The 13,611-nt window shown below is 31.3% G+C and overlaps 1 protein-coding gene across 2 annotated transcripts; it reads left to right on the top strand.

Moving 5' to 3' along the window:
* Window positions 1-4,564: 4,564 nt before the first annotated feature.
* LOC124942308 (pyruvate dehydrogenase (acetyl-transferring) kinase, mitochondrial-like) lies at window positions 4,565-7,349 on the top strand. 2 transcript variants are annotated; one of them, XM_047482785.1, is made up of 6 exons: window positions 4,565-4,942; window positions 5,269-5,527; window positions 5,629-5,812; window positions 5,895-5,985; window positions 6,127-6,337; window positions 7,014-7,349. In XM_047482785.1, the coding sequence occupies exons 1-6, from the start codon at window positions 4,700-4,702 to the stop codon at window positions 7,070-7,072; spliced, it is 1,047 nt and encodes a 348-aa protein (XP_047338741.1). In that variant the 5' UTR covers window positions 4,565-4,699; the 3' UTR covers window positions 7,073-7,349. The 2 variants fall into 2 exon arrangements, with proteins under 2 accessions (XP_047338741.1, XP_047338740.1); XM_047482784.1 differs by having other exon boundaries at window positions 4,569-4,942; window positions 5,895-6,042.
* Window positions 7,350-13,611: the final 6,262 nt, after the last annotated feature.

Here is a 13,611-nt window from a genome sequence, read left to right as displayed (position 1 = left end):
GCGACAACTGAGAGTTCCAGCAAACCTTAAATCTCCATATATGACGCAGGACAAGCCGAAGAACTTCGAGTCTGCCCAAATTCATCGTGATGCAGGATATGAATTGCAGGTTCAAAAAGAGGGTGGTGAAGCAGTTCCTCTATCGGTGTTCAAAGGAAACAAATTTGTCATCAAAAAACCTAAAAAAAATCCCCTGAAAGTCATGATGAAAATTCCACCACGCCTTCAATGTCCGTATTTGATGGAGAACAAAAAAAGATATAAAAATTTCTTCAAATTTGTCAATATAGCTGACAAGGATGAGGTCGTTTTGGGAATGGTTTTTGACAGTAAAGCTGATGAGGATGCGAGGTAAATCAATCTTTCTTAGTTCATTTGTTTTTGTCATGAAAGTTGAATTCTTATGTGTATGTGTATTCTTTATGTGTTTGGCTGTTTCGGGTCCCGAAAGTGTGGTTTAGGGACCAGAAAGTGTGGTTTCGGGACATGAAAGGGGTGTTTCTTGTCCCGAAATGGTGGTTTAGGGTCCCGAAAGTGTGTTTCGGGACCCGAAATGGTTGGTTTCGGGACCCGAAAGGTGGTTTCGGGACCCGAAACGGGTGGTTTCAGGACCCGAAACGGATGGTTTCGGGACCCGAAACGGGTGGTTTCGGGACCCGAAACGGGTGGTTACGGGACCCAAATTGGTTTTTTTTAACTTCATCTCTTCTATATGTGGTTTCAGGAAGGAAGTATTGTATGTATCCGAGCATACCAATATCAACATAGAGCAATTTCAATCGATGAAAAGTAGATGCCATGTTGAAAGTGGTATTATTGATGCTTGGGCAAACGTTATCACACTGTTATGCAAAATGGCCTCCGAAGCGAAAATCGTTCTGCAACTTTGTAGGATCTAACATGACGTATTCTCTTTGGGCTTAATGTATGGTTGTGCTCAAGAGAAATACTTGTTATCACATATTCCCCTTCATTTCGAACAACAACATTAATCTTTGCTTTACAATCTGTCTTCGTTATTGGTCTAGGCTGATGAAACTTATTTTTTGCCTTCGATTCTTTCATAAAACTCTTGGCACAACCAACGCTGAAATATTTCCTCTTACCACCTACATTTTTGCTCCCTAATTTGGTAATGCCGAATCCCGTTAAGTGGGCATATGATGTGTAGAATTCAAGAAGTTGTTCTTCGGAGGAAAATGTCATTCCAACACTAGGAATGTGACTGCAAAAATTATGTGAAACCGTAAGAAAAAGTCCATAAAACACCCATTTCGGGTCCCGAAACCACCTTCCGGGTCCCGAAACAACCTTTCGGGTCCCGAAACAACCAGTTTCGGGTCCCGAAACAACCCGTTTCGAGTCCCGAAACCACCTTTCGGGTCACTAAACAACCTTTCGGGTCCCGAAACTACAAGTTTCGGGTCCCGAAACCACCCGTTTCGGGTCCCGAAACCACCTATTTCGGGTCCCGAAACAAAACAATGTTTGTCCCGAAATGGTTGGTTTTGACCCTTTCTTGTCCCGAAACGACTCATTTCGGGTCCCGAAACACAAAATTTTTTTACCCGAAACACAACATTTTCTTACAAGACACCACACATTTCGGGACAAGGAAGGACCCTTTCTTGTCCCGAAACCAACCATTTCGGGACAAGGAAGGACCCTTTCTTGTCCCGAAACCAACCATTTCGGGACAAGGAAGGACCCTTTCTTGTCCCGAAACCACTAGATCTGTTCAGGGTACCTTTGGGGTTCAACGGGGGTGGAACTGTTCAGGTTCAGTTCTTCATCTACTGGGTTGTTCAAGTTTGGTGCTTCTGTATCCTGAAAATTCAAACCGTTTAAATCCATATATACATCTGTAAAATGTAAAACCCTAGATCTGTAAAATCTAAACCCTAGATCTATAAAATCTAAACTCTGGATCTATTAAAAAAATAATAAAGATCCTTAAAAAGGATACCATTGAGAAGTAAATGCAGCCGTGGAAAAGAAATAAATGCAGCCGGAGAAGAGAAATAAATGCTGCCGGAGCTGGAGAAGAGAAATAAATGAAGCGTTTCAGAGAGAGAAAGAAATGCAGAAATATGAAACCCTATTGGGTGAAAGAGGATATGCAGAAACGTTTTATTTTTTTTTTTATTTTTTTTTTCTTTCTCTCTCCTAGCTGGCAAGGCCACGTAGGATTCGTGGCCTTGCTTTCGCTAGTCAGTCGTTGGATTTATCATTTCTCTATTATGTTACATTTGATGCTAAAGTTTTGATATTTTGTTCTTTCCATTATATACATTTTCTATTATAAATAATTTACAAAACATAGTTCAAGTTTGTAAGTGTTTGTTATGTTATGCTTAAATTGAGGTGTATTTGATTTTACCCTATTGATTTAATTACCGCACATTAAATAATAGTTTATTCATCTCTAAATTGAGAAGAATGAACCATTAGCGTAAGTTTATTTTTTTTCACTTGTAAGGAGGGATAACAATGGGGCGGTTCGGAGTGGGGAATGCATTTACTATCCACATTCCGTTTTAATTTCAGGGATTTTTTTAATTTCATCTCCGCCCTGTTCGGTTTTTTCGGTTTCAGAAAATCCCGCGGGGCACTGTTTATATTTAAAAAAAATAAAAAAATAAAAATTATATAAACGAAATTTTAATATAATATATATTGTAATATATTAAAATTTTATATTATTATAAAGAAATAACCTTACTACTTTTATAAAATATAATGAATAAATAAATATATTGATGATTTAATATATTTAATTATATTTATGGTGTTCAGGGCAGAATCGGGGTGAAATCGGGACGAGTCGAAGTGGGGATACAAATATCATCCCCGCTCCAACCCCGTTCAGTTTCGGGGAAAAACCGTCCCAAACGGAATAATTCGATTCGATTTTCGTAAAGTGATTTTAAATTGTCTTCCTTACGTGTAATGTTCATTTTCTCTCCAATAATATTCACTTTATATTACTATTTTTTAATTATAATAATAATTTTAATTTATTTATGAAAAAAGTTATTTAAATTAATTATTTAAATAATATCAAGTAATTATTTAAAACAAAATATAATTAATAATATTTTTAATAATAATTACAATAATTAATAATAATATAGTCATTTTGTATAATTAATATTAGACATATATATTAATTATTATTGTAATTTTAATTAATTATTATAATTTTATTATTAATATATAATATATAATATTTAAATATTATATATTAATTAATTATATTTTTAATAATAATTACAAAATATATAAATGTATATTTTTACATTTGATTAAACTGTTATTTCTCTTTTTAAAATTTCTCTTATTTCTTTTTAAAAATCTTTTTTATTTTATTTTATCTTCTTATAAGATTTATTAAAAAAATAGTTCAACCTGCACATAATATTAGAATTTCTCTTTTATACTACATTGTTTTATTTTTTATTTAGGTTGAATATTAGTAATTAATTCTATTTATTTTGAATATTACTAATTTATAGTTTGAGTTAAATCATTATACTAATGCAATTTCAAATTAAGTAAATATTTATAATAGTTTTATAATAAAAAAGAATGAAAGAGAAAATTTGTTATAAAATAATTTTTTAAAATAATAAAAAGTTGAAGAGAGAAATTATTAAATGTTTAGGTAACATTTACAATTTAAAAATTAAAAAAAGATAAATTGATATGCGGTCAAATTTCTAAGGTGGCATGTGCAATGCCACATTATTTTGTTACAAAATTTTCGCTCCTCTATTATTACTATTTTTAAATTTTAAACTTGTGTATTTGGTTTATCCTAGATTTTTGGTTATTGTTGTTTTGATTTAAGTCTGATTTGTTCCGATTCACTAGATGACTCGTAATAATTAATCCGGTATAGAGTCGACGAAAAGCATGTTTCATGTGAGGTTTTTGGTTTTTGTCTTGTTCCATTTTGCTCTTCGTCTTTGACATCATCGATATTTGACTTACAAGATTTGCTGTTGTTCCTTAATTTGTATTTTGATTCGGTTCCACTTGATGAAGTTGGACATGGAGGCAAACTGATTTTTATCAACCTTTTGATATATAGTTCTCATTTTTTCGGTTACGTTGCATATCACTTTAATCGACTTGTTTCAAATTATTATTCTTGTTACTCTTTATTTTATTCGATTTGTTTCAGAATCTTTTAGTGGTTATTGATATGGCCAATAAAATGTGAATTTTTTGTTCAAAATTTTTCGGTTTCTCAGCCATAGAAATTCTATTATGTTTGGATTGATTTTTTTTTTCACTATCAGTTTTATTTTATTTTGGTATGAAATGAATAATTTAATTATTCATAAATTTTTTTAATTTCTTATTTAAATATAGACAAATACCAAATTATATATTACAAAAAATGTTTTCAGACAAATATAAATTATGCTTAAAAACGTTTGCAGAAAAAGGAACCAAAATGTGAGGCTGATCGGAATAGAAAGAAAACGTGGCAGGCAATGAAGTGGCGGAGAAATGCTGATTTTTATATTTCTCATTAGCCCTAAAAGCTTCTTTCTTTATACAAAATCCCCCACCTTTTCTCTTCCTCGATACAAATGCCCCAAATCCATCATTTCATTTCTTGTTGCATGCGCCGGTTACATTGCTCTTCCTCCGCTTAACTCGATTCTCTCTAAGAGGTAGGTGCTAGGTCATGGCGGTTAAGAAATTGAACGACTCTCTCTCCCTTATCGACGAGGTGCGCAAATGGGGCTCTTTCAAGCAGAATGGCGTCAGCCTCAGATACATGATGGAGTTTGGCTCCAAGCCGACCGAGAAGAACTTATTGATTTCCGCTCAATTTCTCCACAAAGAGCTTCCAATCAGGATTGCCAGAAGAGGCGTTGAACTTGAGAGCCTTCCCTATGGCTTATCCGACAAACCTGCCATTCTAAAGGTACGACGCCACCCCCTCGGGTTCAAATTTCAGAGTTATGCAATGGATCTATAGCTTTTTCTTAAAATTGATGCGATATAGAATGGACTTGTTTCTTCATCCTTGTTCTACGATGAATGGACTTGTTGATATGTACTATAAACTGTTGATGGTTTCATGCATGGACTTCAATTTCCCCTTGGATTTTGTTTTAAGATCTTATTATTGTCTACAGTCTACCATTTCTGCTGGCGTGCATGTTGATTACTTTGGTGGTGTTATTAAACTGTCAGAGTATTGTATTGTGTGTAGTCTGAACTGTTGCATAACATCTCTTCATTCTTCAGGTGCGTGACTGGTATCTGGAATCTTTTCGTGACCTTAGATCCTTTCCAGATATCAAGGATACAAACAGTGTGCTTGAATTTACTAAAATGATCCAGATGATTAAGGTGAGGCATAACAATGTTGTGCCAATGATGGCATTGGGTGTCCAGCAGTTAAAGAAAGGATTGGATCGGAAGGTTGATTATGAGGATTTGGATGAGATTCATGAGTTCTTGGATCGTTTTTATATGTCACGAATTGGAATCCGCATGCTCATTGGTTAGTTAAGCATGTCATATTGCTTTTATAATCTAGTTTTTGTTTGTGTTTGTGTTTTTGAAGTGGAGATTCATTGTTGGTTCTATCAAATTCAATTTCAGGGCAGCATGTGGCACTACACGATGATCCCAATCCTGCTCCTAACTGTGTGGGTATAATCGATACAAAGATGTCTCCTCTTGAGGTAGCACGAATAGCGAGTGAGGATGCACGCTTCATTTGTTTACGTGAATATGGAAGTGCCCCTGATGTGAATATCTACGGAGATCCAAATTTCACATTTCCGTAAGCAGCCAGCCAGCTGAATTTTGTTTTAAGACCCTAATAAACTATGGTAACTCACTACTATGCTCTCTTTTGATGACAGTTATGTTTCAGCCCATCTTCAGCTGATGGTTTTCGAGTTGGTTAAAAACTCCTTGCGTGCTGTCCAAGAACGGGTTATTGATTCAGATGAGGTTGCACCTCCTGTTAGAATAATAGTAGCTGATGGGATTGAAGATGTTACCATTAAGGCATATGTCATATAAGTAGTTTACTGCAGTTAATACTTTGTTTGTTTTGTATTGATTTTCATATTTTATCGATTTCTAATCCAGGTGTCTGACGAAGGTGGTGGCATACGAAGAAGTGGTCTCCCAAAACTTTTTACTTTTTTATATAGCACAGCGACAAACCCCTTGGAGGAGGATTCAGATCTTGGAAATGTCAGAATGACCATGGCTGGTTATGGATATGGGCTTCCAATAAGCCGTTTGTATGCTCGATACTTTGGAGGGGATCTGCAAGTCATCTCTATGGAAGGATATGGTAAGTTGATCTTTTTGGTTATAATTCGAACAATTATTACTAAGGATTAAAGTCATTACAAATGATAAGCCAAAGAGGATCCCGTAAAGTAAATCTAGAGTTGTAGGAAAAAAAGCAAATGAATGGATTGTAATCCAGTATGCTGCTTTATTTGCCTTGCCTGAACACGAATTTGACATAAATTCAGATGCGGAGATATGATTTTGCGTCTACTACCATTTTTGCATCACTCTTGATTTCTATTTTTGGCCAAACTTGATTCACACAAATACATGCTCATCGCTTCAGAAAGTGCTTCTCATGAACCATGAACCTCGACTATCTAACCGTGCTTCCCACTTCAAAGTTACAATTGAATGGGCAATTTCAATGAAAAACCAAATCTAGGCCTTGCTTAATCTTGGGTTATTTGAACAAGTGTTAATTTTCAAGTAATTTTGTTTAATGTATACTTCTGAAAATCAGCTTAATCTTGGGTAATAAGATATTTAGAATAACGTGATTGTAGTTGAAATAGATCTCAAATAACCCACATTAAACAAGGCCCTAGAAATATATATGTTAATGATCTCTTTTTTGTATTAATAGTCACCCTTTGCTTCTGCGAATCTTCTGTTTCATTTCTTAGCAAATTTGTGTTAAAGATTGTGAAATTCTGCTTGATCCTGATTTGTAGGGACCGATGCGTATCTACATTTATCTCGATTGGGGGACTCCCAAGAACCATTGCCATGAATGCTCTTTGAGTTAAAAGGTCTGTGTGTTGTAATATGTGAATATGCAGATGATGTTGTTACTTTCTTAAGTGTGAAGAAAAAGGAAACAACCATAGCCTGTTTCCTGACAACTAATAACATGAACCAATCCTAGAACCTTCATATACTATTTTATTTTTCTTTCAATTGTTGTAAATCTGTAAGAGATGAAGGCATTACAAAGATTGCAAACAATAATGAGGGGATAACTGAAAACAAAGAATTATTGTTACAATAGTAATCAGTCCTTTCCTTTAGATTTTGTTGTTTGAAATTGAGTCTAACTGTCGATTTGACTAGCAATCCCAAGTATGGGTGGGTTAGGTTTTGATGTTGATAATGTCGGGATCCTCCTTTCGCAGAAATTTATTGACCTACTCCACTAAATATTTGAAGCTTTGTTTATTGTTCTCTTTATATCCCCATTCTGAATTGATTAAATTCTTCTTGCCAACTCTGGCCGGTGGTAGCCAAAAAAGTATTGTTAAGATTTGTTGTCTAAATATTTAATGTTAAAGGACTTTCATTAATATTGAATGACAAACAAAAGAGTTACCCATTACATATCAAAATTATTGAATGATGAACAATATTTTGCTTTATGAGTTTGCATAAAAAGTTTGAATTGTAAAAATAGATCAAATTAGATATTAATTGTCATTTGTTAGTTACATTTGTAAGTTTTGAGATGATACAATAAGTATGTATAAATGATTCAAGAAATTTAACAAATTTAGATGAGTGAAGACTCATATCTTAGTGTTTACAAGTCATGTGTTAAAATCTTTCTTTTTACTTATGAAGAAGGTTGATTTATGTAGACACCTATATTTGTTTGCCTATCTGTTTTCCTCGTATATTTGAGGCCACAATTTATTGGTGACATGTTTGATGATAATGACAATTGTTTGTCGGACCCGTCTTAGTATTAAATATACATGAAATATCATCAATTGATTTTGGACTTGATTCCTATTTGGAATTTAAAATTGATCAAGGTAAGTTTTAACTATACAGATGATTAAGTTTTAAAAGTAAAAAAAATCTAATCCTCTAAACAAATATACCTTCTTTCCTAATTTTTTTTTTTTTTTTATTAATTGAAGTATTTTTTCTCTCATTCTAATCCAACTTTCTTTTTCTTTTAATAAAGTGTCTGTTCATCTTTTCACATTAACAATTTTCCGCCAAACAAGTTATTAAGAAAAACAAAGTGATAATCTCTTTGTTCGAAAAATTAAATTTGATAACAATGGAAAAGTGATAAAAAAATATTATACATGGACTATTTATATGCAATTAAATAATTATGAATTAGTAGTATATTAATGGTGATTAATTGTATTCAGAGTTGATGGTCGTAAGATTTTATTAACCATACCAATAACAGTTGTATCGGTAAAAAATAGTTTCTCGAAATTGAAGTTAATCAAGAATTATCTTCGACAACAATGTCACATGATAGACTAAATGGGCTAATAATGTTGTCAATTGAGAAAAAAATAATCCGTCAATTAGATTATACACATTTGATCAATATTTACCTCTAAAACATTTAGACGAGTGATGTTTATTTAGTTATTTCAAATATTATAACTTTTGTCTTTTTATTGATGTGTCATATTGTTTCTGGTTTATATATACAATATTACCCAACATGATTCAAAGAATCTGGGTAGAACTCCAAAACAAATTCTATATATTAATACCCTCGTGATAATGCAAAAGGAAATAAAAAATCATCTCCCGATTCTACAAACATATATGACATCTTTTGGTCATTGGACTCATTTCACGTCCCTTCTTTATGCATTTATTATCTATCACAATACTTTCATAGTTCATACAATGTAACCAAAAAAACATATTTTGGTCGTGAACTTACTTTAAGAGTATTCGATGTCCACATTATTCACTATTTGCTTAATAATAACAACATTCATTTTAATAGTCCTTATCCTTAATTATCCCTAATTAGGGATAACAATGGTACCCTACTCGTCAGATGAAATACTCATCACCAAACTTGATTTTCAATTTACTACCCGACACCGATCCCGATGTGTATTTCTATTTATATCTCTATCCCATTACTCGATACTAAATATTAAAAAAATATTATATTTTAATTAACACATTTACACTAAAATTATATAAATTAAATATAATATCTTAAATAATATGTTACTACAAAATATAATTGACCTAAAAGTATTAATAATTATTTTATTTTTAATCAATAGACAGTTAAACATTCCCACTATATAATATAAATTTATCCATACTACATAATACAAATTTATTCATACTACAAAATATAAATAAACTTAAAACTAAAACTGAAAGTACATGATTCTTAATTAAAAACAAACTTCAAAAATCATCAAATCAGTTTTTTCAAAAACAAAAATCATCTTTATTGAATAAACTTCTTCAACACATATAAATTACAACTTTCAAAATTAATAAAAATAATCAACAATAACAATAAAAAAAATAGAAGTAAGATTAAAATATTTAACTAATAACATACCTCAAATCTTAGACAAACAATTAATTACATAAAAAAAAATGAATTCAGATCATATATAATAGATGTGCAATCATCAAATGAAATGAAGAAGTAGCTAAAAATTACATTTATATAAAAAATATATACATTAGTAACAAAAATAGATCTATATTAAGTATATAATATATTATATATATATATATATTTGTATTTATATATATATATATATTTGTATTTACCAGAATTATCGTCACAAATTCAAACTCCAATGCACATTAATGCTTCCAATATCTCGGGAAGAAGTAAGCGTGTTTAATATTTGATTTTAACCGAATATTTGAAGAATTCGAATAAACCAAATTCGAATTTCATTTTTGATTTTTGAATCGAATTTCATACCAATTCAAATTCAAATACGATTTTCGAATTGATTTTCGAGTTAAAAAAAAGCCCAATTAAAAGAAAGATATAAAATTATCGTATTCCAAGGAGTTTCTCCGATATGACAATCAAATTACCCAAGTAATCAATCAAACCACTCTAACTTCAACCATGGTAATAAAAAATAACATTATGTGTGAATTAAGTGGTTTAACTAATGTTCTTCCATTCTGTTCAAGTCAAATGAGCCAACAAAACACCATATGGATGATAGTCTATTGTTTCTTCCGTATCAATCAACTATCTAACTAACTATCTAACTGAAGCATCCCAATAACCTACAATATTACCCAACATGATTCAAAGAATCCCGGCAGAATTCCAAAACAAATTCTATATATTAATACCCTCGCGACAATGCAAAAGGAAATAAAAAATCATTTCCCGAACTCCACAAACACATAAGACATCTTTTGGTCATTTCACGTCCTTTTTTATTATCTCAGAATACTTTCATAGTTCATACAATACAACCAAAAAAGCATATTTTGGTCGGGACCTTTTTATCTCAAACTTATAACAACTACATTCCCTTTAATATTTCTTATGATACTAATCACCAAACCCGATTTTTAATTTACTATCGAACCTTAAACCTGATATGTATCTTTATTTATATCTCTATTCCTAATTCATCGAGTACTCGATCCCCGATGGGTACCCCATTACCTGATATTAAGTATTAAAAAATTATTATATTTTAATTAACACATTTAAACTAAAATATATAAATTAAATATAATATCTTAATTAATATGTTAGTATAAAATATAATTGACCTAAAAATATAAATATTTTAATTTTAAATAATAGATTTTTTGGGGTAAAATAATTTAACGCCATTTCATTAAGAACCCAAAAGTGAGAGAAATGGTCAATTATCAAAGTTAGACAAACCTTATATTTGATTAAAGTATCTGATTAGAAAAAAAATAGAGATTACAGACAACTAAATCATACCAATCATACTACTTAGCATTCATGTTCAATGTAGCCAATATCATTTCCGCTACTTTTGGATCACAATCTGCTACTCTCACAGCCCACCTACTTTTTCTAATCACTTGTTTGGCTTTATGCTTCTTTATTGGTGATTGAACTGTTGCATTTGATGATGACTGTTTGTGAGAATTGACTTCATTCCCTTGGATCAATTTTTCTTTAGAGGAGCCAACACTAATCTGATAAAAGGAATTATGTTTCAGTATTTTAGGAATTTCACATTTACCTTCACATTCCTTTGCTTTATTTTTGTCTGACTTGCTTCGGTCTACATTCAAAGTTTCCTCTTCACTATAATCAACTTCATTCTTATCACTTCCTTCCTCTGATTCTTCTCCTTTTCCTTCCTCTAACTCTTCATCTTCTTCTTTCTTTCATTTTTCATTTCCTTTGATTCTTCATCATTCCCATCATCTACATCTCTTTCTTTAGCTTCTTCATTCTGATTGTCTGATTCTTCAATTTCAACTTCCTCATTTTGCTCCTGAACTTTTAGCTTTTCCTTCTGTTCTTTAATTGCTTTTGCACATTTATTATTGGGATGTTCAAAAGTACAAACAATAGACATTCATCCACACTATATAATATAAATTTATTCATACTTAAAAAATACAAATAAACTTAAAGCTGATAGTACATAATTCTTAATTAAACACAAATTTAAAAAGTCATTAAATCAATTTTCTCATCGTAAAAAAAATAAGAGTGACTTAAATAATGATAGCTATATTATTTGCGCATAAAAATGAACACATATGGTTACATATATTGTCCAAGTGGGAGATTGTTAGGTTTATTGGGCTAGTATATATAAATAATGTGTTGTGCTATTGTTTATTTAGAACCCAATTAATAAAGTGATCTACTAAATTATTTTAGTTATTGGGTTAAGTCACGTTTGGTTATTAGTATGACACGATTTATTATGTGTGGAAACCATATATTTATTTATTATTTTTGATGGATTAAATAATAAATAAAAGATATTATAAATAGGGTTGTGGTCCCCAATTTCATAGACGTTAGATTTATTTCTCATAACCTTCATCGTTAAAGAGAAGAAATAGAGATGGTACGTTGAATTGTAAAATCCAACCTATAGTAACTCAAAAGCTTTGGTAATGACATCAGGTACGCTTCTGCTTAGTTTAAAATTTGACTTATGAACATATAGAGATATGTTTATGTTTATGATTCATGATGCATGTTAGATATTATCCATATGATTATAGATCAAGAATAAAATAAAATTCTAATAAGTTCTTAAGGATCATAGTTCAGAACTAAGAAAATTACTAACAAGTGGTATCAGAGCCAATCTCTATGTTGATTGGATGATTTTAAGATTATGATAAGCAAAAATTTTGGTGTTAAGATTATACGAAGAAAACGTGCATCTATTGATGTTAAGATTTCTTAAACTAAATAAATGACTTTTGAGTTTCCAATTTGCTTCCATTTTGCGGTTGTAAGCATGAAAATTTGACTTACCCTATTTTTAGAATAATATTAAAATAGTATATTGGATTTTTATATTCAAAATAACTTAAAGAAGGAATTAAAACCTAATTAAGGATTAATTATTATGATAATTACACCTTAATCAAGGAAATTTTCCAAAATTCCAAAATTAATTTGAGGATAAAATATTGTATTTATTTTACCCAAATTAGACCAAGGAATGGGTTAAAAATATTTAACTATGATTTATTAATGATTTATGTTTAATTCACGACTTAAACCAAATAAATAAAATACCCCAAAATTTCCCAAAAAATTAAATATGATCATAATTGTTATTATGATTCCAAAAATATATTTTGTGAAAGGGATTAAAAACCGTTTTTCGATAATCTTTTAAATAAAAATATAATTGTATAATCATGTATAGCTAAAATTATGTTTAATCTCTGCAGCAAGATTCTAGACTATCAGATGAGCACCTAGATCTCATCCAACAGTCCAAACGCTCCCACACAGTCAGATGTAGCGGACCCACGCGCGCTGTCACGGGGCCCAATCTTTCTAACCCAAGAGGAGGAGGCCTAGGCCCAACCCAAGAAATATTATAGTTGAAAGGCATGTGCTAGATTAGTGCATCATTAATTCAAAGTTAAAAGGCACGTCCTTAATTAGTGCATCACTAATTGATAGTTAAAAGACATATCCTTGATTAGTGCATCACTAATTGGCAATTAAAAATGCCCTAAATTAGTGCATCACTAATAGGCACTTATAAGGGATGCCCTAAATTATTAGGTCATTAATGTAATATCTATAATATGTCCTATAAATACCTTTGATGTATTACAATGTAATTATCAAGTATTCGAGTAATAAAATACTTTTCTTTGTAATAGTTCGCTTTCTCTCATCACTCTAGAGTTTTAATATTTATTTAAGCAAACATCGAGTGTTGATTCGAGTAAGGCTGACTAGTTACTCGTTCTACTGAAGATCGTAATTAGTGTCGCACGGATTGTCGGTGGAAAGACCAAGCACGTGACAGTTTGTATCAGAACGGAGATGATGAAGAAATCAAACGGAAATGCAAATGTCACGGA

The sequence above is a fragment of the Impatiens glandulifera genome, chromosome 6 (assembly GCF_907164915.1).
Source record: "Impatiens glandulifera chromosome 6, dImpGla2.1, whole genome shotgun sequence".
Classification (NCBI taxonomy): Eukaryota; Viridiplantae; Streptophyta; class Magnoliopsida; order Ericales; family Balsaminaceae; genus Impatiens; species Impatiens glandulifera.
The sequence above is the reverse complement of the archived record's forward strand: the minus strand, read 5'-3'. Positions and strand labels throughout refer to the sequence as shown.